Raw genomic sequence first — 27185 nt, forward strand, 5'->3', positions numbered from 1 at the left:
GATTGATATCAGGGACATCCCGGAAGAGCCACAATGTACAGGAATCCTGTTCATGGCGATGCAGCAGTGCAGGGGAATGAAATCTGGCTCTTAACAGGGAAAATAATTTGTTAAATTGGAAAAATAAATAAACTACAAAAGGCTCTTCATGCCGTCTTTATTCAAGACAGTTGCTCCCTGAACAAAGTTTCTAAAGTTAGAGAAAAATTTTCTTTTTATTAATAAATCACCCAAATTAGGGTGGGTTCCTCCTCCAAGATATGATACCTTTTTATGGTTTGTAAACCAAATGTCTATAGAGACATCAGTAAGCTAGTTGAAGATGCCTGTTTTCTGCATATATTTTCATTTCTTAAAAACCTCAAACAGACTGACTCTCTGCTTCTTCCCTCTTCTTCTTTCTAAAATTTCATTGTTATGCTTCCTGGTTTCAACCCTGATGAAAACAAAAGCCAAAAATATGTGAATTGGGCATTTCTTGTCTTTGTGAAATACCCCAAAATAAGCCAAATTCATCTGTTCAGATTTTCAATAGCAAGTAATAGGACCAAGGCATCCTTTAAGTGGTAACAGCAATTTCAAAACTTTATCTGTGAAATGTGGGTTATGAAAATCAGTATAGCCACCAGTAGCTATGGTTCTAGCCTTCTTTCCTATCATTTCCGTCACCACACACCCGTCACTCCAGCCACACAAAGCCACTTGCCTTTCCTGGAACACACTTCTGTGTCTTTGAATAAGATGCTTCCTCTGCCTGAAAAGCCTTTCCTTTCCTGGGTTATTTGATAAACTAATTCTTCCAGACCTAACTCTGTACCTCCTCTGAGAAGCTAACTATTCTCTCCATTCTCCCACAGAGGTTAGTTCCTTCTTCTCCAAACCCACAGTGCTTTGCACATAACTCTTGCCCTGTATTTGTGAGTGAGCTATCTTTCTCACTAGATTGAATTCATCAGGGGAAACTCTGTCTGGATCATTTTTTTCCTATATATATGTATACAAAGATCTTAAATAACATTTGTTTAGTCAATGAGCCAGAGCATGATGGTAACTCTCGAGGTCCCTGGAAATAGGGACAGAGAGGTGAGAGATACAAGAGATGGCACCATGCGTTAGAACACTGGCTGCACACTGGAATTCGCAGGGCACTTATGCTCTTTTCTGTCTGGGATTTACCTCCAGAGACTCTGATCATCTTAGGAGTGGAACATACAGTCATGGTTATTTTTCAAAAGTTCCCAATTCAAATGTGCTGCTAGTATTCCAAACCATGGGGTCAATAAAATCTTCAAGGGCATTTCTCTCACACTTTTCTTTTTCACCTTTTATCATTGAGTGCATTCTCCAAATATTTAATATGATTGGTGAATGGGCACATATTCCATGCCACTTGTTTTCAAAAACATTATTTTATTTACTGTTTAAAACAATGCTGGGAGGCAATAATTATTACTGCATTTTATATTTGGAAAAACACAAGATGCAAAGAAGTCAAGAAATGAGTTGGGATCAGGCACCCATGGAGTAGCAGAGCCAGGACTGGACCCTGGAATGCCCATATGGAGCCTCTGGCTCTTTTACCTCCACCACAACTTCTCTCTGTGGTCACTTCACTTCTCTAGATCTTCTGAGGATTAGATCCCCTCTTCTATGAGTGGGATTCTGACAATTTAGCACACTATCTATGACTAACTTATTCTAGATAAACTGTACTGTACACTTAGTCAACCTTTTGTTGTATAAGACTATTTCAGATTAATTTGAAAATAAGTATTCTGATTTCTTGGTCTGCTTTGACAGGAAGAAGTATGGAGTACTCGAGTCAAAGATACTAATGTCCCACCAATTAGGCAAGCTAAAGGGGGTGGGTATCTTAGAACCTGTTCATACTCAGGCTGAGTTTAGACAAGAGAAGAAACCTATTGCAGAATCCTTGATTTAGCATAGAGTAAACCACAGAATCTCAGCTAGCAGACAGAGACATTATTATGTTTTTTTTTTATTTTTCTATACTCATATTTTCATTAGTATTTTAAAAAGGGGAAGAAAGCTAATAATTTAAAACCTGAACATCCAAAAGTTCTGTTACATCAAACTCGTACTTTTTATTAAAATGCTAGATGATTCCCTAGCAGCTTTACACACAACTTTAGAAAAAGGTCTATTAGCTCTTTTATAAAAACTAGGTTACACTGTAGCAGGGAACTTCCTCCACCTACAAAGAGGGGTGAGACCAAACAGGGGAGAGCTGACCCGATTCATTACTTAAGCAGCAGAGATGAGTTTGTATCATGCAACATGACATTCATCTCACTTAGGAAATGAAAGGAGAACACCAGCTGCGTAAATTAGAATCAGTGATAATACAGCTGTTAGCTACAAACATTTGTTTGGCACGAATCAATCTGGACTCTCCTGTAGTTTGCTTTGATGGTCTCTCTACTATCTTGTTGACTAATGATGAAATCATGGTTTGTTAATCTAACTGAATAAAGAAAACACTATATCAAGCAAAATGCAAACTGTTTTCCTGTACTTTACTGAAGTGTTTATTGATTCTGTTTATAAGAGCCCTTTCATATTCTCTTATTAAATATTTACATGTATTGCTTATGTATTTAGCTGCATAAGAAGAAATTAATCCTACCTTTAATCTGTGTAACTTTGTTTGCCTTTTATTAAAATAAAATGGAAATCAGCCACCTCAAATAAGCTTCTTGTTGCTGACTATTCCAAACATTTTGTGTAACGAAAGGTCCTAATTCCCTAGGGTAATCATAACAGAAGCCACACTTAAATCCATGTTTAAGTGACATGTTCAGTCTGGAAGAATGTATATAATATCCTAAGTAGCTTACAAAATTAGAAAAGAATACATAGATGAAGAAATAAATAACTACAAACTAAAAAGGGGCTCCAGTATTATGTGACCACTTGATTTGTCTGTGAAAACTGTCCATCTGCTACTATTAACAGATAATTACAAGTTGGTTTTCATATTCTAGACAAATGCTTCTCCCTCAGGTCCTTTAGCATCTGCCAATGATGTCATTCCAAAGAAGAAACTAGGAGATACCTCAAAAGCCACAGAATTGGTTTCCATTCAAATGAATGTAAGCATCTCTAGAGAAATATCAAATGTAGACTTCAGTGGAAAACTTCAGCTGAAACTTGTTCTGTGTACACTGTAATTAGGCTACCTCACCATTGTGTTTCTAATGACAAAACACTTCACAGGGCCACCTTCTGCACCATTCTTTTCCCAATTTCCTCTTCTTTCTGTTTTTCTTCCTCCCTTTTTCTCCCCACCCCCACTTCCTCATTGCATATTTCCAGTTTTGAAAAGTACATATTTTACATATTTAGCTGTTAATGTTCTTCCTGTAGAGATAAAAATTTCCTGTCATTATAAAGCTACAGTAATCAAAACAATATGGTAATGTTGAATGGACAGACACGTAGCCTAGTGAAACAGAACACAGAGTCTAGAAAAAGACTCACACAAATATGGAGAATTCATGCTTGAGAAAGATGCAAAGGCAATTCAATGGAGACAGGACAGGCTTTTCGAGAAATAAGTGTGAGCAGCTTGGGTTTTTAGCTCAGTAGTTAAGTGCTTGCTGAGCATGTGTGATGCCCCTGGGTTTGATTCTGAGTATGTGCGCGTACGTAAACACACAGGCACAAAGAAGAATAGAAAAGAAATGGTGCTTGACCAGTATTCTATGTTTTTAAAAAAGGGAGAACTTCAATCTCTACCTCATAACATATACAAAAATTAACTCAAAGCAGATTATATGCCTAAATGTAAAACAAAAACTCTAAAATTCCTAGAATGAACCAGAGGAGAAAATCTTTGTGCTCTTAAGTTAAAGCTCTCTTACAAGGCCAAAAACCTGATTCATAAAATAAAATACTAATGAACTAAATTTAATCAAAATCAAGAAGGTCTGCTCATAGAAAACATTGTTAAGAAATGAAAATTCAAGTCACAAACTGGGAAGAAATATTTGCAACATGTAAAGTTCTTGTAACCAGAATATACAAAGATCTTTCAAAATTCAACAATAAGAAGACAAATGATGCTATCCCCCACACAAATTGGCAAACATTAAAAAATATACCTCACCAAAGAAGACATTTAGTGGCAAATGCACAAAGGAAAAGATGCTCAATAGTAGAGAACTGGAAATTAAAACCACATCAAGAGAACATCATACACCTAATTCAAATAACTAAAATTTAAAAAGACTGTCCATACTGAATGTTGATGAGGATGCAGAGGGGTTGAAAATATTTTACATTGCTGGTAGGAAATTTACTTGGAAAACATTTTACATTTCTTAATCTGCCATAGCATCTAGCCATTACATTCTTAGGCATTCCACTCTTAGGATGTATATATCCAGATGAAAATTTGTACACAAACGTTTGTAGAGGCTTTTCTTTGTAGCAGCTCCAAACTGCTGAATAGATAAACAAATTGTGATTTATCCAAAAGGATGACTACTATTCAGCAATAAAAAAGAATAAAACACTGATATACACAGCATGGATGGATCTCAGAATAATTCTGCTGAGTAAAAAACAGCCAGATAGCAAAGTTTATACCATATGTCTCCATTCATATAAAATTCTAGAAAATGCAAGTAACCTAACCAGAAAGCAGATTGGTATCTGGGAATATGGGGGGGGGGGCGTGGATGAAGGGAGAGATGCAAGAGAGAGATTGCAGAGGGGCATTAAGAAACTTTTGAGGGCAGTGAACATGGCCATTATCTCAACTGTGCTGGTGGTTTCTCAGGTGGATGGCTACATATGTCTAGACTATCAAGTTGTACATTTTAAATATGTGAAATTTACTGTGCATAAATTATATCTTAATAAAGCTGTTAATAAAGATCTAATAAAGACTTAGATCTTTAAGTCTATGTGACTATTTAAAATACAGTTTAATGGTTTTAAAGTAAAAAATACATTAGGAATACATTGATGACATTCTAAAACAATTAGAACCCGAAAAGGAAAAATAATGACAAGTATGAAAGATGATATATCATGAGCTTTGTAATGTTTTGAACAACCAATAAAAAAAAGAAAAATAATGACAAGACATTATTATATGATAATAATGACATCTAGGTAGAGATTTCCACTTTGTGGATAGAAGTCTAGGGCTCAAAAGAGAGATTAATAATTACAAGGGAGCTATTTTAGGGAAATTTCCTAAATGAATACTGTGTTGATTAACTTAATTGTTTACTTTCATATTGTTAAATAAAAATTTAAATAAATGTGTTAGATGAAAATAGATGAGTTAGAAAAAAACTGTTGGTTTTATGAGAAGGGAAGATAGTTGGGGTGGAAAATAAATAGTGATTAATCTCCATGTTCAGAAACCTATAGATATGACTAAAATGAACCCTGAAACTTTCCTAAGAATATTGCTTTAAGCAGATAAGGGCAAAATCAACAAAAATTGCTTAAGAAGAAGATCTATCCAGTTGAGCCTGAAGAGTCAAATTGCTTAGGAATTCATTGGTGATTATCAGGGCTCCGTTGAACATCCTATGCAGAGGGAACTAGTGGTCCTAGGGGCATAATGAAGCAATGAGATGGTATTATAGCTGTGCTGAACCTGCAAAATCCTCTGGGGCAAAGGCCTAGAGCACAGAAGAAACAGAGAAAACAGGAGGGAGAAGTTCATGAAGATCTCAGGTGATTTTTACCAAATATTGACTTTATGCTCTTACTGCTAGGGTAAGTCCAGTTCATCCATTTGTAAAATATGGGGTGATGGAAGGGGATCTTCATATGCTGATGCCTGACATACAATAGTGAATCAAAATGCTTTCTATCTGAAAGATCAATCTTAGTTTTAAGACTGTCAAAGTCATCTCTGAGAAAGCTCATTAGTACCTTTCTGGGCTCAAAGGCTACTCCTGTATATGAGGAAGAGGAATGAAGGAAAATGAAATTTACTACAGACTGAGAAGTGGCACAGGAAAGGTTATGTTACTCATTTTTGAGGTGCAGCTTGTGAAAATAAGTCTTACTAGTTTACAGTTGTGCTGTATACATCACAGTTACTTTCTGAGAAATATAATTGAAGGGGGACTCTGCTCACATGCCAATTATTCCCCTGTACTCATCAGCCATTTTACCATATCACAAACCCTATATTGTTGTGAGTGTTATGAACTTTCATATGTTTGCAAGTTCTTAATACAATAATTGCTTAGGAATTCATTTTGGACATTTTTTTGTCTGTTTCTTTGTTAACTCATGAGTACAGGGAATGCTTTGGACCATGTTTTTACTTTGCTAAACAGATTGTGATATTTTTTCTTAAGATGCTCGGAGACAGATAATAGCTGGAATAAAACTATAAACTTACAAGATAATGCAAGTGATACTTTTCAGTTTTCACAAATGTTATATTTTAGCATAATCTAACAAACTTAGAACCATAAGTTTTTTTCTTAAAATAGCCTGGGAACATGTTGTGAAGTATGACCCAACTAATTGATTTATATGTAAAACAGTGATTCTTGAACATCAACAGATTTACAAATCACTAGAAAAACTGATTAAAGTGAGACTTCTTAGACCCATTTCCAAAATCTCTAACTTATAGGCTTGTGGATGGTGTGCATAAATCTGGATTTTTAAAGAGTACACAGCCTCCACTACCACCACCACTTTGAACAACTACTGAAAAATAATGATTACTACATTACATTTTTTCAGCAATGAAATTTTATCTTATGACAGAATTGGAATGTAGTCAATTCAGGTTGAAGGAATGACCCCCACTTTAGACCATTGCAAGTAATCTTAAGTGAGTTCCTTAATAGGTACTCTCTTCCAATATTCAACCATTGTAACTTCATATCATATACAACCACAAGAATGGGAAGTTATAATCCATGTATATATGATATGTCAAAATACAGTCTACTGTCATGTATGACTAAAAAGATTAAAAAATAGAAAACACAGTGAAATTAAAAAAAACTCTCTTCCAGAATTGCATTCTAAATAGTACACTATTTCACCTAAAAAGAAAAATAATTCAAAAGCAATTTATCTAAGCAAGCACTGAGGCAATCTTCCAAAAAATGAAATAGAAGAGCAAACACACACACACACACACACACACACACACACACTTACTAGAAGTCAAAAATATTTGTAAAGTACTTACAAAAGCCACAAAACAAATAAAGAGTAAAGCTGTCAGAAGAGAGCAGGAATTAGTTTTTGACAGATATATTATTTGCAAATGGAAAGTTCAGATTCAACTAATATTTACTGAAATCTTACAATGTGCTAAGCAACATGATTGGAACTTTCAAATACAATTATCTTAATCCACAAATAAGTCTGTAGGGAGTTATTCTTAACTCTTAGCGGATGAAAAAACGAAAGGAGAGACTAAATAATTTGCCAAAAATCATACAATAGGAAATCTGGGATCTGATCCACAGTTGTTTGAATCCAGAACCTCTCCTATTATACCACACTTCCCCAAACATAAGTTGTTCTATTAACTTCACTTAAAAATAAATACAAAACAATGACAACTAATATTTACTGACACCTTACTGAGAACCAGACTCCGTGTTAAACACTTTAAATATATTAGTTCATTCCACCCTCACAATCCATTTAGTATATATAATTCTTAATCTACAGACAGGAAATCTGAGGCCTGTAAAGATTAACAACATGTACTGTGAACAAATCCATACAACCATAAATAGATATTTAAATTAAGTCTCATTTTCTGATATCACTCTGACATAATTTTAATTGCTCTTAGGGTAAGTTAAAAACTGGGTTTGGAATTTCTTGTTGGAAAAGTGTGTTTTCCTCTACTTTTTTGAGAGAAAGGCAAAGTACAGTGTTGTGATAGTGTTTTTCCAAGTTGCATTTTAGCAAAGGACTGATGAGTACTTTGTTTTCCTTTAAGGGATTCTAAATAAAGGATGCAGAGAAATGAACTCCAGCTGAACTACATTAAACTTCTAAATTTACTAAACTAATTTTGTGAGGTGTTATTTGGTGATCATTAGGTTGATCACACTGATCATTAACTGTTCAGCTCAAAAATTATCTTTGCTTATGATAAGCCACTGGCATAGCTTTGGAGATGGAAATTAACTTGCCTGAATGTGATTGAGAGTAATATAACCTCAGAAACAGAAATATGGTTATGGGAAATAGCTATAGGGGAAAACATGATATTTTTTTCTAATTTTTTTTCATGAACTTTTGTGATTTCTGAAATATTAACTGCTTTCTACTAGAACACTGAAGTCACATATTGGTGACTGAGCATGTGGGGTTGAATGTTGGCTAGTCCTACCACCAAGTGTGGAGGAAATCAGTTACACAACTGACTCCTCAACTTGTCCCCTCCGGTATGACTTTTAGGGCTGAGGTTTCCCCATCGTCCACCTCTATACAGCTTTTTGCATCCTATTAAAGAGACTTTTAAGGAGAAACACACTAAATTAGTATAAAAACAGCATCTCTAGAGTTTAAATTCCCATTAAAAGTAGAACTACTAAACTACTAGAATAATTTAAAAAAGTAACTCTTTGTTCTTAAGAGAGAACACTGAAACCTAATCTTTCATCCTACATTTCAGCCAAAAAATGTGTGTGTATGTAATATATATATATATATATATATATATATATGTATATATATATTGATAGATAGATAGATAGAGAGAGAGAATTAACAAGCTTTTTCTAAGTGCTGGTCTTTAATAATTGGCAAGGGAGATAATTTTAAGAATTGAATGATACAAGTATTTGTTGATTATCGGCCAATATCAAGCAACAGATTACTCACAAGGGTCCCCACAACCAGAATACCTTTCCTCCAAGTTCTATTTATACTTTGGTTCTCATGCCACTATAATTTCATTTTATCCAAAGATATCAATAATAAGAGGAAAGAAATTGTCATAAATTCTTCATAGTTGTGAATGTTAAAAACTGGAATTTAAGATGTAAAATTATCTTCTCCTTGAAATAGTTATCTTTGAATAAATTAACTTTTCATTCAAATGTAAACATCTCAAACTGATGACATTTCTCCTAGATGTGCACACACATTTGAAAACCATGTGTATTTCTCCAAGGTCTAGTATAGTGCTTGGCAGATCGGTGCTCAATAAATGTTTGTGGAATTGGCTTGAGATAACTTAGTTTCAAATCCTTAAGTCTTGTACCAGAGATTGTCAGATAAAAATCATCTAATGGATCAAAAGAGATTTTTAAAAAGATGCAATTTTAAAAGTTAATTTTAGGGGAAGGGGGTACTGAGAATAGTGTCTATATCCTTTCAGAATTAAACACTTCTGACTATTCTTTCAACAAAACATGTTCCATTGAGAAACCATCTTTCCCAAGTATATCCTTTGACAGGTCATTCCTGATTTTCATGGATACTGTCTCCTACATGTGAGATAGTATGCAGCCAGCCCCTTAGCTAGGGAGGCAGCATAGCACTGTGATGTGTACAGGCTCTGAATATGACTCTTGGCCCTGTCATTTACTAGCATGTGACCAGGAGTAGGTATTTAGCCCTTCCCTGCCACACTCTGCTCATCTGTGTACCTCCTAGGGTTGATGTGGAGACATGGTGAGATGCTGTGTACAAAGCACTTAGCAAGTACCCAGCACAAAGTAAGTGTTCCACCAATGTTGGCTACTGATACCCCAAATTTAAAAGCTTAAACAGAATCATTCATTTTTAACAACTTTACTGAGGTGCAACTCATATGCCATAAAACCTGCCATTTTGTTGTGTACAATTCAGTTGTTTTGATTATAGGATATTTTACATCTCCCAAAGAAACTTCATATCCATTAGCAATCACTCTCATTCTCCCTTCCTCTCTGATCCTGACAACCACTAATCTATTTTCTGTCTATACATTTGCTATTCTAGATATTTCAGATAAACAGAATCATAAAATATGTAGCCTTTTGTTACCACCTTCTTTCACTCACAATAATGTTTTCAATGTTTCTTCAGGTTGTAGCATGTATTTATACTTTATTCCTTTTGACTGAATAAGATTCCATTGTATGGGCATATTACATCTTGTTTGTCAACTCATCACTGGATAGACATTTGGGCTGTTTCTACCTTCAGCAATCAGGATTAATGCTGCTATGAATATTTCTGTACAAACTTTTATATCCTGATTCAGTCTTTTCTTCCTTGTGTAGCTAACAAATATCTAAAATGCATTTTATTGTGCATCAGATACTATTTTAGGTACTGAGGAGAATGCCAAAAGGACAGACCTCAGAGGGAACGTCCTCATCCAAAATTGCATGTATGACTAGAAACTGCCATCTTCTAAAACTTATAAAATCAACACTAAACTGATAATGCAAATCAGCTCAAAGGTAAAAGGAAGTTATTTATGAAATTAAAGCACTTCTTAAATATTTTGTACTAGATAAATCAAGGGCTTTTCTGTATCCAAATGTCCCTAAAATTGTACTCTTAAGACTCTAGTTATATCAACTGAAGTAAACAAAGGTGTAATCCCACTGACTATAAAATACCTAATGTGAGATTATGAGCATAGGGTGATCTGATCTACATGAAACCTAGAGAAAGAAAGCCAAAGGCACTGTCATTCTAGAGGCAAGGGAAACAAATAAGGAAAGTCATTTTTGCTAAAAACAAAAACAAAAAACGAACAACAACAACAACAACAACAAAAAAAAAAAATTCTAGATCACAGTGAGAATGCAGTATGAGTTTGGGAAACTGAAAGCAGTAAGTGAATTTCTGGTAAGGAGACCAAAGCAGAACATGATGGTCTCACTCAGTTGATTATTAGAGACTTAAGCCCACAGAGACTGAAGTGACTAAAATGTGACCAGATGAGTACCAGAGGGAGGGAGTGAAGCCCACAAGTCTGCATGGGGGTCCATCTGTGTCTCTGGCTGAATGCTAAGCTGGTAGTGCAGAGGGAGAGTGAGACTGAGCAAAGAAAAATATCAGGTAATTTGCCTAATAATTGAGAGTACTCACTGAGGGATAGGAGACATTAAGTTCAGAGATGACAGAGTGGAAAGACCTTGTTGAATGCTGGAGGTATTCAATATAAACACTAGAAGGATCTCAATTTACTAATAAAAATAAACCAGTCATAACAAAGCTTGAAAATAAGTCTTGGAAGAGTTAAGCTGGATCTTAAGTAACTTAACTGTGTGTGTGTGTGTGGGGGGGGGGGGGCAGGGAGCCCACTCTTTAAAGAAAGACAACGAAATCTACATGTTTCACAGTGTCCAGTATCCTGCCAAAACTAACAGAAGTGAAAAGAAGTATACCCTGGAAAACTATCAGTCAACAGAAATAGATGCAGAGATGAGAGAGATAATAATATTAACAGAGAAGGACTTTAAAAGAGGCATTAGAAATATGTTCACAAATTTAAAGGAAAACAAGGATACAGTGAGGAAGGAAAGCTAAGCTATATATACATATATGAACTCACAGTTTCCAGAGCTTAAAAATGCAACATCTGAAGCACATCAAGCATTACAGAAGATAAATGAGCTTTATGATGACAAGCTATCTAGACTGAAGCACAAAGAGGAGAAAAGATGAGAATAAACTAAAAGAGACTCAGTGACTGATAGGATAATGTCAAGTGATGTAATACATAGGTAATAAGTAGAGGGCAGTAGAAGGAAAAAATACATCTGAAGAAATAAAAATCTAAATGTTTCTGAATTTGATGAAAACTATAAACTTGAAGGACCAAAAATGTGAATGAACCCCAAACAATTTAGGAAAGAACAAATACATAGAAACACATCACAATCAAATTGCTGACAACCATTAAAAAGAGATATTCTTACATGCAGTTGGAGGAAAAGGAAACATCATACACGATGACTGTGGAGACTCATCAGAACACAGCAAGTCAGAAAAAAACAGAATGACATCTTCAGTGTCTTGAAAGTAAAGTGAAGCAAAACTGTCCAAATAGAATTCCATATCCAGAAAAAAAGTTATTAAAGAACAAAATACAAATTGAGACATTGTCAGACAAACAAAAACTAAGGGAACTCTTCACTAGTAGACCTGCCCTACAAGAAACATTAGAGGTGTTTTTAGATAAATAAATAAATAAATAAATAAGAAAAATATAAAGAAACAATTCTAACAACAACAACAATAATAATAATAATGCTACAAGAAGGGAAAGAGGGCCTACCCCAAAACAAAAGAAGGTCGGAACGGCTAATATATTGATAAGTGCAAAATAATTTTGCCCTCTCATTTTAAAAAAGTTGTTAAAGATAATTAAATTTTTAAAACAGTAACAGTAGAAATGTATTCAGAGTCACATAACGTGAAAATAAATTAGGGACAAAAATAGAACAAAGGATATGATGAATGAAATAATATTATTGTGTGATTATTATATCATAAAGAAGAAACAATACAATTAATGACAGACTGTGATTAAGAAGCATACTGTAAACACTAAAGCAATCACTTATAAAACAGGTATAGCTAATAATGTGAATCAGAAAACTAAATTAGTCAATTAATTCAAAAGAGGGTAGAAAAAGGTGAGGGGGGAAGTCCTAGATGGACCTATGAAAACCCAAAACAAGATGGGAGATTTAAACACAACCTTATCAATAATACATTAAATGTTGAATAACAACTACAACAGAGGACATAAGAGAGTACATATCATATTGTTATATTTATATGAAGTTCTGGAATAGTAAAATTAATAAAAAGGATTAATGATTGCCTGGAGCCAAGAGTGTTAGCTGGAAAAAGGCCTGAGTAATCTGTGGTGGTTACATGGATATGTATATTTGGTATTTAAATGGGTGTGTTTTAATGTATGTAACTTATACTTCAGTAAATTTCTTTAAAATGTTAAAAAATCTACAGCGACAAAACAGATCTGAACCCAAGAGCTCTGACGACAAGTACTTACATTTTTACTGACTTGTCATACAACTTCTTGTGAGGCCTGAAAGATGAGATTCCATCTATCTATTCCATCTAACTTTCTACTACATGGTGTTGTAACATTTTTTTTAAAGGTGCTCAGTTTTTAGATTTAAATATCTTGGAAGAAAATATTAAGTGCTTAGAAATTATTAATAAAAGCCTAAGACCTATTTAATGACAAATAACTAAAGGGATTCCTACGTAGGAAGTCAATATGGTAAAGATTGTCCTTCCCTCAATTTAATATGAACATATAATACCAATCAAAATTCCAATGAGAGTTCTGGGGAGAAAGTTAAGATGCTTATAAAATCAATTTGAAATTTCATCTGAAATATTAAATGGTCAAAAGGTTTTGAAAAACTAAAAAAAAAGGCATAATAAGGGGGTATCTTGTCTATCACATCACAATTTCTGAGACTTAGTAACTGGAACAATAGATAAATAAAACTATGAATCATAAAACAGAAACATGTAGACATGTAAATTTATCATATAATGTTATATTATATTAAAATGAGTTGCAGAATGATACATTCTTTAATAAATTATACTTAAATAATTGAGCACTAGTTTATTTTTTTTGTTAAAAAACTAAATTAGGCTCCTACCTGTCATTATACAGGAAAATAAATTCCAGCAAGAAAAAAGATTTAAACAAAACAAAACCATAAAAATACTGAAAGAAAATGGGAAGAACCAATGTGTATAAACTTGAAGGGGTTTCTCCAAAGGGACAGAAAACTCAGAGGCTGTTATGGAAAAGAATAAGACATAACTATACACAAATTTAAAACTGTGCATGGCAAATAACTTTTTAAAATGTTAAAATCCAAGAGCAAACTGTTAATAATATTTACAAATTATACAACAAACTTAAGATTAACATACTTGACATATAAAGAGATCCTATAAATGAAACCAAAACTTTAATGCCTTCTTGGTAAGCAAATTAAAATATAAATATCCTTTTATTTTGCAATTACATTTCCAGAAACATCCAATGGAATCTCTCTCTCTCTCTCTCTCTCTCTCTCTCTCTCTCTCTCTCACACACACACACACACACACACACACACACACAGAATCTCTTTTGTATCTCCAAAGGCTTTTATTTCAATAGTTTGTATAATAAGAACAAAAGTGAAAAAAAAAGTTGTTGGTGTGCACATTAACAGAGGATTAAATACTAAATAATATTGATGTAAGAGTATGCCATGTAGCTATTAAAAAGAAAGAATATCTTTTGGTACTGGTACAACATGGTATCTGTATATTACACTCTTATTTTTATTATAAAGTTTTATTAAAAAATTACACTGAAGTGTCTTACCTGACTCTATCATGACCACTGTTCAATTAACAGAAAAAAAGATTAAAGCAAGAAAAGATGCCTTAAGTATATCATGTACATTTTAAAAATATGTATATCTAATTCTCCAGTCTTTGAATATAAAAGCAAGGAAATGATGGTGGAATGAGATAGACATTATTACCCTAAGGACATGCATGAAGACACAAATGGTGTGAAAATACTTTGTGTACAATCAGTGACTTAAAAATTGTGTTCTACATGTGTAATATGAAATGAATTGTATTCTACCATTATGTATAACAAATTATAATAATAAATAATTTAATTTAAAAATACAATTAGCCAATAAAGATAGTAAAGAAGGCCCCAGTTCATTAATTTTAAATGCAAATTAAAACAATAAATTTACCAATAAAATTGGCAAGTATAAACATTAAAAAAAAGAGACAGATTTTAATTACAGTTCCTCTTGTCCTTTCTGATTAAACCACATCCTTAAAATACTTTGAAGATTTCTGGTTTCAGTTTCTTTAAGTCGAGTAGGGAGTTAAAAACATTTGCCAAGCCATCCAGGCTCACACTCTTATCCAGATTTATATTTTCCCCTAATCTTTTATTATTGTCTTTCTTGCCTACTTCTAATTGGTTGCAGTTTGTTTTTGTCATCTCTCCTTAATAAATATTTTTCAAAGCATTAGACTCAGTTCATCAGAAACAATAATTCCCTTTCATACTCTCATTTTGGTTTACATATTTCATTAAATTGAAAAAGTGTAACAAAACAAGTATAACAAAAATTTTGGAGAAACAAGCAAGATTTACTCTTGACAAACATAAAACTAAATAATCTCTAAATGTAAATTAACATTTAGGACCATTAATCCATCTTTTATGAAATTTTTCATGAATTTAACAAGAGTCAGTTAAACCACATATCAATTCTCTATCAACTGATATTATCAACTTTCTAGACCTGTACTCTCCAACATGCTAGCCACTAGCCATATGTAGCCATGGAAATGTGGCTAGTCTGAATTGAGGTGTGTTGCAAATGTAAAACACATACCAGATTTCAAAAACTTCATAAGAAAAATAGAATGCAAAATATTGTGTTAATAATTTTCATACCAATTATTTGTTGAAATAATATTTTGGAAATACTGGATTAAATTAAATATGTTGTGAATATTAGTTTCACTTGTTTCTTTTAATTTTTTAGGTTACCAGACTTAAGTGACAAATGCTGCCCTTGTTCTCTTTCTTTTGGGGAACACTGTTCTGGACTTATAGACATCCTTTGCAATGATGATAGCAGTATCTGTGAAGTTCAACTTGAGACAATGAATCAGAGTCTCTCTTTGGGCATTTGTTACCTGAATCAAAGACATACTGGAGTAACAATTTATACATCTCCCTAATTACACATGTGATTCTAACATAAGGGATTTATAAACTTGATCTGCTACCTCTTTTGGTATGAGCTATAAAGTAAGAACAGTTTTCACATTTTTAAATGTTTGTAAAAAAATTATAGGTATTTTTTGATTTGTAAAAATTATGTGAAATTTAAACTTCAGTTCCTGTAAAGTTTTCCTGGCACACAGTCACACTCATTTGTTAATGTATTATCTATGACTGCTTGGTGCTAGTAATGCATAACTAAGTGGCTGCAACAGAGCCCACATTGCCTGCAAAGTGTACAGCACTTACTATCAGACCTTCACTGGAAAAGTTTGCTGACCACTGCTCTGTATCATCCCTTACAGCTCATAGGGCATAATTATTTGCCAGTTGCAACTACAGGAAATCAAGAGAAGGAAATGCTATGTCTCAATTCTCATCTTTACTAGAGACTAGTTAAGCTTTTCAGCTTCTTAACTTGCTTCTGCCATATGTTCTTGAATCAAAAAAGTGTCCAGAACCACAACTTCTGAGACAATTTTTACACAGACAGTACACAAAAAAGCTCAGAGAACTGTGCATCCAATAGTTAAAAATGTCAATCTTTGCTTTCATATTCACCCATGTTCTATCTCTGAGATCAATATTACTCCTAAAGGGCTTGGGTACTGAGTGCCCGGTGGGTATCCAGCTTACAGTACCATCTTCAGTGTCATGTTCCTCCGTCCATGGTTTCTCAGGGACCTACCTCAGTAGAGCCTGTGAATGCAATCTTGTCTATGCCAATGTGAGACGCTATTGCTGCCCCAGCTGTTGGCCCATATCCTGGCACAATATTGATGACTCCAGGTGGAAAGCCAGCCTAAGAAAACAGAAGTGGAGGAAATGTGTTTTGTGAAGGTCCACACAACCAGACTCTGTAAAGGGAGTCGGAACCACTCCTGAAGTCAGCTTCCCCTACCTCTTTGATGAGTGCTCCCATGTAGAGTGCGCTGAGAGGCGTTTGCTCTGCTGGCTTAATCACTACTGTATTGCCACAGCACAGAGCTGGAGCAATTTTCCAGGCAAACATCAGTAGGGGGAAGTTCCACTGAAAGGGAAAACTCAGGGTTGATAAATGGAAAAATATTCCTCTACCACTTTGTTTCTAAGCTGTGACTTTTTGATTTTTTCTTAAACTAGTCCTCATCATAAATCTTGTCTCCACAAAGCATAGATGTTTGGATTTTTAAAGACTTCATTAAGAATAGAATAGCAATGACCTTGAAAATCTCTTTTTTTCTCTCTATACAACAAATTACTCAGCTACCCACCAAAAGAAACCTCATGATTGAAAGGAAGTTTTTGTTTCTTTACTGCTGTTGTTTCATATGTTCTTAAAATTAGGCCTTTTGGTAGGGAATGCTATCAGTGGTAGAATGCATGCTTAGCATGCATGAGGCCCTGGGTTTGATACCCAGCACAACAACAACAACAGCAATAGCTTTGTTTCCAATAAGTTCTTGTGTTTGAGACTTTCTCTTAAATATACAATGTGCAGGATTTGCACATTAATGTGAAATCTATTCAATATATAAGCACTAAAAAAGAAAATTTCTAGCCAGACAGGGTGATGCACACCTGTAATCCCAACAGCTTGGGAGGCTGAGGCAGGAGGATTCCAAGTTCAAAACCAGCCTCAGCAATTTAGCAAAGCCTTAGGCTACTTAATGAGACCCTGTCTCAAAATAAAAAATAAAAATGGGCTGGGGATGTGGCTCAGTGGTTAAGTGTCTCTGGGTTCAATTTCTGGTACTACCTGCCCCCCTGCACCGAAAAAAAAATTCTAGGGATAAATTAAATTTTTAAGTCAATGGTACTTCAAGATAGCAGTTTTTCTTACACACATAATCATAAAACACATATGACTACAAAAAATAAAGTAATAAAGTATATCTCCTGATGAGTATGCAAAAATTTTCATCTATCTCCTTTCCACAGAAAAATAATCCAATGATAAAAAATATATTCATGGGAATATATGAATTTGGGGCCTAAAATGGTTGAAACTGATTTTAATAGGACATCTAGTTTGTTTCAACATAAGTTCAGGCATGAGACTCATTACTATCAGGTGTCATTGATAATTTCATTAAGAAAGAAAGCAGAATTCCGAGTCCCCTGGCTGCAGCGTCTGACCACACTGTGTTTCTGCCTGAAGCCTCTCAGCTGCCATCCTTGAAGGATTCTCACTGGCTATGGCAAGCCTGCAAAAATATACAAGTGTCTTGCCTTCACCAAACACCCAATTTCTTTTCCCCTTAGTTGTTTATAAACTTGGGAGTCCTCCGTGATGTTTTAATTCCATCTACAGTATATAAATCTTGGAGAGCAGTAATTGAGCTGGAGCTGGCTGACAAACAACTCTTGTCCTGTCAGAGAAGCTGTAGCTCTGAGAGCCTGGGGAAGGGCAAGGGGAGCAGGTTTGAATCCTACAGTGAAGGTGACAGAACCACCCCTGAGCTATCTAAGCAGGAGTCCCCTGGGGTAGGAGCCAAAGAACTTCGACCAAACTTCTCATTTTCCCTTCTCAATCTCTAATAAGTCTCATAGTTACCCAGGACTTATTGGTCATTTGAACAAATAGCAATCACTCTCCCAAATCTCTGACTCCCAAAATCAAGATTATTTTATTATGTCCTAAATTTGGAGAAGAGAAATCTTGTCTATCTTGTAAGAGTTTAATTGATTCTTCCCTTGAAATCTTGGCCAGAACTATTAGCTAGTACTGTTAAAAGATTCACTGATGTTTTTTATTGTGCCAAGGGTGTGTATGAGAAAGAGAGAGAGAGCAAAGGACAGTGTTTAATGTTCCAATCCAAACACTAAGCACTACATCTATATCCCTTTACAAGACAGACAACAGCCCGGCATGGTTTCAATTATGATCATGACGTTAACTGTACTGCTGTGTCTTCTGTAGCGTCTCCTATCTAGATTCTTGTGAAAAGAGACAGTGGGAAAGAATGGGATTGAAAAACTATATAAATACTATGCCTGGAAACATGGGGAGTCACAGTTCTAAAAAATAAACAAGCAAATATAACAAAGCATTACTTTTCCATAAGCAGAATGGACATCCACAACCAAGGGCAAGTTATTAATACACTGTGCTTTGCTTTGCTTATTTTAATCATGAGAATTCCATGACTTGAGAACTCAACTCCTGGTAACAGAGCTGAAACTCTATTAACCTGTTCAAATAAGCATTTGCAGGGAGGCTGTTGAAGATATGTCAACAACATGAGCTCAGTTTTTTCTTCCCAGTAATGGAAAACACACATCGCTGAGGACCATGTTTTATGTGTCTTTAAAAGAACTGGGTCAAATGAAAATAAATACAAGGTGCGAGGAGATACACTCACTGGGATGATCTGTCCACACACTCCAATGGGTTCGTGTCTTGTAAAGGTAAAATAGTCTCCATCTGAAAGAAATAAGCATGAGCATGGTCACTCCCAGCAAATTTAGGTTAGAAAAATAATGCACAGGGAGAACATCAGTGGCAGCCAAAAAAATAAAATAAATGAAACTGGATAAATTTCCTACTTGACCACACACAAAAGCTGGCAGAAGAGCGATCACTTGGCCTGGGGTACCTATGGCTAAGGCTCCCAGACACACAGAGTTGATGAGAGGACCTCTAAAGTAAATGAAGGACAAACTTATGGCACTAGAAGCAGTCTTGGGTGGGGCTGGGAAAGTTGTCAATTATTAAAAACTAAAATTTTATAGTAAGTATTAAAATAAGACGTAGGACACTTATTTGAAAAACTAGAGTAACACAAATGTTTAAGTAATTTCTAAGTATTAAAAATATTAAAGAAAATACTATTGGGCATATTTAAAATGTTGGGCAACGGGACAAAGTAAGGAGTAAAGTAAGATATATGCCAAGAAGAACTCCATCAATAACTTAAAGCTTCCATCCTTGAACTAGATGTGAAAATGAACCATATGGGTTAAAAGTAAAAGAGCTTGAGAGAAATTTAAAAATCTTGTTTTTCTTATAGAAGCAATAAACATTTTGGATTATTAGCCAGAAAGACCAAACCAAATTATTCTTTAAGGAAATGTCATGGCTTTTATCTAAGTAGTATTAAAAGCCTTCTTGAACTAACCAAACATTTTTAGCATATGGCTTTCCTTACCAGAACTGGGTAAAGTCTTTGTTTTCCCCCTACTGCCAGCCCTTTGGTCACTTCATTAGAGTTGTTCTCTCTCTCAAAACAGTCCCTCAGGGAAAGTGAAGACACTCAGCTAATATTCAAGACACAATTGTTAGGAATGCAGATGCAGGTGGGGACAGGAGTGTGTGGATTCGGGAACAAGAAAAAACGTGAAGGAGACTGTTTATCATTGTCTCACAATACATCTTAATCACTAATATTTATCACACAGATTTGTTTTAACTAAATTCAAAATTATGCATTTTAAGTATTTACAATAAAGTGTTTCCCCCCACCCCTCTTTTCTCCTGGACCTTTGATCTCTATCCTTTCCCAGAATTAACTGTTATTACTGGTGCATCTTTTCAAAGAACCTTTATTCACATACAAGTGTGTATCTTTTCCTTTTGTCACTTCTCTCTTCATTTTTCTAAAATACAAATGGGATTATGTTATTTACTGTATTTTATATTTTATTTTTCCTATAAAGCTAACACATCTTTTTAATAGCTGAATGCTATTTTATTGGCTGAATAAATAATAATATTACTAGGAATTCTCCTGAGGGACAGAGAGAGCTCAAGCTGTTATAAATAATGCTGCAAAGCCTATTGTTTTATACATCTTTGTATATCTGTGGAACTTTTTAAAATCAAAGTGTACATGCATTTTTATATATTTTCATAAATATTTGCCAAATTCCCCTTCAGAAAAGTTAAAACAATTTGCAATTTTAACAACATGCTATACTTTCTACTTTTTAACACCAGACTTTGATGTCAGACAATCTGGTACCTGTGGAAATGACAAATTGTTTTTATTTGTGTATAATGGTCTATGAGTGTGAGCACCTTTCATGTTTACTGGCCATTTTCAATTGTTCCTTCAGCTTAATCTTCATTTGCCATTTTTCTATGGGGGTTTTCATCTTTTTAGTCATTTGAAGAGCTCTACTGTTATTAAGGAAATTAGTTCTCTATCATATTAGGGCAAAGCTTTTCTGCTTATCTTTTGACTTTGTTTTATGGATATTACTTTAAATTGAAGAAATGAGGAAGTTGGCAGGTTCAGCAACTGTAGAGAATTTTTTTTAAATGTGTCACCATTTCAAAAAAAGTAGCCAATATGTGGGAACTATCCATAGGATGATAATAAGAAGTCTGAGTAATATTTTTTAAATCTAATTAACTATATCTGCTCTGTATGCAGAGAACTCATGGATCATCTGAAAAGATTCCATTTTTTACAACAGTACAGGTTATTACCTTCTTTCAATTTATGAATCTCTGGAAAGGGTTTTCTGAGGAAAAATAGGCTAAAGATGTTTGAACTGGGCTCTAGAACTTCTGAATTCAGTCTATATCCTCATCTGGACAGCGAAAGATGACACCTCGCATCGTACTTGTAGTTCCTGCCAAACTTGCAAACTATGCTTTTGACATAGTCCCAGCTGGGGCTGTGGCATACAGAAGTCATTCATAGCTACCATGACCCTGCTGTGAATTCCACTGAACCTTGAGATCAGGGTTACCTGTGGCTAGGCCAGTCCTTCAAAAGCCACCTTGACAATTTTTGCCACATCTAAGTATTAACTGCTCTACCACTTGCTTAATAATTTCTATTAAATCAATACAACTTTAAAAAATATGTACATGACTACTTGTTAGCCTCACCTATGAAAAACTATGAAATAACAGGTTTTAAGGGCTAGCAATATTTTTTCTAATATTCATATATTCTTAAATCCCAATAATGAAGACTAAAAACCTTGACTAGTTTACTGTATAGAATTATCTGGCATGCTACCAATGCTATATGGTAAGCTACATAATGCCTTTGAAACTTAAACATGCACACAAAGCACCTTTGAACTATTATATACGATTCTGAATCAACAGCATTGGAGTGAGATTTGAGAGTCGGCTTCATTCCATGTGACCAAGTGATGCCAGTGCTGCCAACTACAGGCCACACTCCATGTAGGAGACCCAGAGGAACTGAGAGGGAAAGGGCAGTCCATAGGTGTCACAGTGACCTGCAGTGGTTTCAGAGTTATGTGAGCTCACTTTCTTTCACGTACTTTTGGCCTCTCTGATAACTCTACTACTCTATCTGAAAGGAGTTTAAAGTACAGGAGAATATAAACACTGTTTTTAATACTTTCAAAATGTTCAAATAAGAACAAGGCTACATATTTGTATAGAACCTTATAAAATACATTCACAACTTTATTTAATTTTATACTCAAAAATATGAAAAAATAATGCAACTATCATTATCAATATTTTTTATGTGGTGAAGGTATGACAGGGAAGTTAAATTCAAAGTGATATAACTGGTTAAGTTGTGGCTCCTAAACTTGGATCTGGGTCTTTGGACTTCAAAGTTCTTTATCCGCAAAACATATTAATGACTCGTTTATGAGGAAAGTTGTGTAGATAACCAGAGACTTAGAATATAATAGAAAAAATAAATACAAATGGGATATAAAACAAAAGAAACCAGTGACACTCTTTTATACAGAAGGGTGAGATGATTCTTTGAGAATATGAACATAGGGAACTCACATAGACTCTGGTATATTAAGTTATAAAGGGAACAACACTACAGGGCCACTTCCCTTTGGATGACTGAGTGGGTCCAGGACTGACAGCCTTTCTCCCTTCTATCCAGGCTGAGTCAGTTCAAAGGGGACACAGGGTCAATTCTTCCCACCACCATAGATCGTTATGGTTTATATATGAGGTGGCCTCAAAAAATTCATGTGTGGGACAATACAAGAAATTTCAGAGGTGAACTGACTGGGTTATGAGAGCCTGAACCTAAAAAATTCACTTGCATGGATTAACTGGGTGGTAACTGTGAGCAGGTAGGGTTTGGCTAGAGGAAGTGGGCTTTTCACAGTATTCCTTTGAGGTGCATGTTTTGCCCTGTTGAGCTGAGGTTTCCCTCTGCTTCCTGGTGCCATGTTTCCAGCTGCTTTCCTCCACCACACTCTTCTACCATGTTGTTCTGCCTCCGCCTCCTGTCAGACACAGAGCAATGGAGTGGGCCATCTATTGACTAAACCTCTAAAACTCTGATCCCCAAACTTTCCTCCTCTAAAATTTTTCTTGCCAGGTCTTAAGCATTTATATTAAGACACAGCCAGCAAAGAGAACTTCTGGGTGTTTCAATAATCAAAGATTAGTTTATAGTTAATGAAGCACATAAAAATCTTAAAATTAAATGCTTCATTATATTACAAATTTGATTGAACTGCGTGGATTAACTTCTACTGAGCATATGTGCACCAAGCTTATAATGGTATAATTCTATTAAGAAAAGTTTCTGACCCTAAAGATGGGTAATATAATAATAATTTTATATTTATGAAATATTAAGACACTGATCTTATGTTTTTTTGATGGGACTTGATTAAATTACACAGGAGCGAGTAATATTTAGTTAATCAGAACAGTTTAATTATTTGGATAATTCCTTTAAGGCAAACATTACTCCTTAAGGCAGATTTTGTAGCTGCTTGAAAAATAATTTCAACACAATTTTATTCTCATAATATCTATCAATGGTACATTCTATATATAAATTACAGAAGAGTACGAATGATTAATCAGTCTGTATAGTCCATAAAGTTAGAAAAATACAGAATGTTCCAGAAATTGAGGAGAAATGTATTAGTCATGAACTAATACATTAGTTCCCAATCATAATAGTAAAAGCATTTCAAGAATTGTAGTAAATTACATATAACTAGTAACAATAAAAATGAGTTTATTCAATAGCACAAAAATCTGTAACATAATTTTGTAAATGGAAGGTAATATTCTCATCTCTAAACTTCATACAGAATTACCTTTTGAGGAGCTAGTAAGCCTTTTGGTGATTCCAGTATTAAAAAATTAGACCAATTACACAAAATTATCCCAACATTTACCTTAGCATACTTCTATGCATGTTAAGGTGGCACAGATCTTTCTGAACATTTTATAGCTACAGTGACAAACTTATGCCTATACAGACAGTGAAAATTTATATTAGCATAAAGTGGTACTAAACACTGTTCTCAGCTGTCTGCTGGAAGAGTCGAAGAAGTTACGTTCCTGAGCCTGTCATGAAGGTATCTTAGCTCCACCAATATGGTCTTAGGAAAAAAGTCAGTTTACTTCACTGGACTTGGCTTCTCTGTCTATAAAATGAGAAGAGTGGCTTTAGGAATCCCTGAAGTCCTTCACAGCCTTAGTCTTTCAAAGAAACTGAAGCTGACTTCATGATTTCCTGTCATCACCAATTCACCAATTTGGTTCTTCTTCGGTGGGCAGAGAAGACAGTCCCTCACTCTCAGTCTAACTGAACAAGAGTTCACCAGATGCATTCACTGTTAATAGGACTAAATCAGACCAAGAATCTAAGTCACTATCTGTGTGAAATTTTAGCCCATTCTTAGCCTATTCTAACAGGCAAAACTGGAAAAAGACTATTATATTTGACATGGTATATTTTAACCTTTATATATGCAAATATATCTTAAGGCCATTTTAATGTCAGAATTCAGCTTAAAGTATGGATTACATTTTCTTACATACCATAAAATCAATAAAATTAATGGCACTCATTACTCAGAAAAATCTAAGATAATATAAGTCCATTAACTTTTATTTCTCCCTCAGTAAACTGAAAACAAGCTTTGATTCTTCCTCCATCACAAGGAGATTGTGAACAGAAGAGCACAAGATTATGATATGGGTTGAAAATAATCAAAATGGGAAAAATAATAAGTCTTCATCAAGGCTGCTACAAGATTAGATATAATAAATGAGCACAAAGAAAGTGCTTAATAAATCATAGCAATGATTATTATTTCTCATTATAATTAGGAGTAGTCTTAGAAGAAGGTCATAGTAAAGCATAGCTTTATGGACAGAGAGAATGGCTCTGTTGGGTACTATTGCAGGAAACGATAGATCACATTATAAAGGGAACAACATCAAGACTCTTGTGAATCAAACTGATATTGCATAATTCTGCAATAGCTTCTTAATTGTGAGCCGTGGGTGGGGTGAAACAGAGAGTGATGGGAGAAGCTTCCACTTCAAAGTAGGAAACAGCTATCTGGTTAATGGCTCAGAAGTGATAATCCTTTTCGCCTCTTGCCAGATAGTCTAGTAGCAGGCTACCCTTCAGGGGGACAAAGCAAGCAGATACCTATTCTCTACAAGATTACCCACTTGCAGTCAAAGTGTTCTTTCTAAAATGTAATTCTGATCCAAGCACTTACCTATATAAATAATTCAGTGTCTGACCATTGTCTACAGAATAAAACCTGCAGCCCAGCTGACTCAGGTCCAGAACCTTACTGTCTTCTATATCTGACTATACTTTTAGACCCACCAGCACACAGTACTCTCCTCCTTTCATGCTTTGCACAGGCCATTACTGCTGTCTGATGCTTCTACTTCCAGCTTCTTTTTAACTTGCCCTCCAGGTATCATCTTGTATATAGCAACTTCTCCAGGAAGCCTTAATAATAGGTGATACATCTCCCCTATGGAGTCTCTTTGAACTTTGTGCTTCTATATCTGAATAGGCCACACTGAACTATAATTGCTTGTCTGCTTGTTTATTTTCCTTACTATTCTATGAACATCTTAATCATCTTTGCACCTTCACTGCCTTGCACAGGACTTGAAACACAGCAGGTGCTCAAAATTTTGTTGAATAAAGGAATACATGAACAAATTAGTGAATTAATGAGAGGCTGAAGTTGATGGGTAGTAGAGGAGGTAAAAGAAACAATCTTCCTATTACATGGTACAGAACTCCAGCCTCCCTAAATAAGGAGTGAAATAGACAATAACAATTCTTGCCACTGTTTGACTCCTTTAGTATCAGAGGTGCTGAGATGGATGAACTGTGGAGTGTGAGTCAATGTATCCATGTAGCAAAGTAAAGTAGTCGTAGATTTAAATTTTTTAAAAATTTTTTCAGGTTATTTTTATGGGTGAAAAAAAATGTGTTCTCATCACTGACACTTTATGAAAGCTTCATTCATGCATCTGACAGGCAGGGAGATCCACAACCTTTATTTAATGTTCCAGAATATTTGAGATTCAGAAGGGCTATCTTGAGAAAACTAGGCTCTAGATACAGTTGATCACCATTTTTTTGTGTGTGTGGATTCCATATTTGAGAACTTGCTTACTTGTTAAAATTCATTTGCAACCCACAAATCAGCGCTTGCAGCACTTTCAGTTGTTTACAAGTATGTACATGCAAAACAAACAAAAAAATGCAAGGCCAAAGGCACACTCTCAGTTGAAGTTAATGAAGTGACACTATATTATTGCTTTAGCTCTCATACTATGAAAATGGTGTCTTTTTGTGATCCATTTTGTGCCAACTTCTCACATTTTTTACTTCTTCTTTCCTAAGTGCAAGAGGCTGTAATGTATCTTAAGGAGAAAATACATGTATTAGAACAGCTTCATTCAGGCTTGGGTTACAGTGCTGCTGGCTGGTTGGCCTTGAATTCAAAATTCATAAATCAATAATATATATTCAATAAAGGGCCTTTCAACAGAAACACATAAAATAAGGTCATATTCTGAATGATTGACAAAATGTTCTGACTAGAAGCTTGAAGCAACCTACTCCTGTATTTCCCCTAAGAACAGTAGTTCAATATCTACTATTTCAGTGTTCAAGGCAACTTCATAAAACAAACTAAAATGAATGAGAGAATGAAAATGAGAATAAACTGTATGTTAATCTAAAAATCAGCAAAGGTTTAAAGACCTTACAAATCATCTCTTCACCCTCTTACCCTACTAAATTAATCTCCATTATGCTTACAATAGATTAGGCAGAAAGAGACTTGGGTTTGAATTTCAGACTTGCTGCTTATTGGTCAGGTAAACTTGTCTAAAAAACTAAACCCTTACTGTCTCATTTTCTCACCTGTAAAATGGGCATAATATCTTTCTAAATCCAGCCTGTTTCAAAGGATCACAGAGTCATTAGGTCCTATATGAAAAAGAATACTTTATACTTTCAAGTGCCATGCAAATAAAGTACTTTATTACTTTGTTATAATTCCAAATATAAAATTATTATGTTTTGCAGAGAAACGTATGTAAGGCAATAAAGGCATCATGGTTAAAGTTAATGGCCTTCCTAATATACCAGATTTCACTGGGGAAAAAGTGACCAAAAGAAAATCAAGCTCATGCTAAATT

General features: G+C 34.7%; 1 protein-coding gene across 2 annotated transcripts in view; it reads right to left on the reverse strand.

Moving 5' to 3' along the window:
* Positions 1–27185, reverse strand: part of Aldh1a2 (aldehyde dehydrogenase 1 family member A2) — an 89346-nt gene that overhangs the window by 19466 nt on the left and 42695 nt on the right. For both annotated transcript variants that reach the window (XM_027926022.2, XM_071608312.1), the window contains exons 5-7: positions 19147–19208; positions 16704–16832; positions 16491–16604 (exon numbers count right to left, since the gene is read on the reverse strand). In XM_027926022.2, the coding sequence (XP_027781823.1) occupies positions 16491–16604; positions 16704–16832; positions 19147–19208 (305 nt within the window). The remainder of the gene's footprint in view (positions 1–16490; positions 16605–16703; positions 16833–19146; positions 19209–27185) is intronic.

This window comes from Marmota flaviventris, chromosome 2 (genome assembly GCF_047511675.1).
Source record: "Marmota flaviventris isolate mMarFla1 chromosome 2, mMarFla1.hap1, whole genome shotgun sequence".
Lineage (NCBI taxonomy): Eukaryota > Metazoa > Chordata > Mammalia > Rodentia > Sciuridae > Marmota > Marmota flaviventris.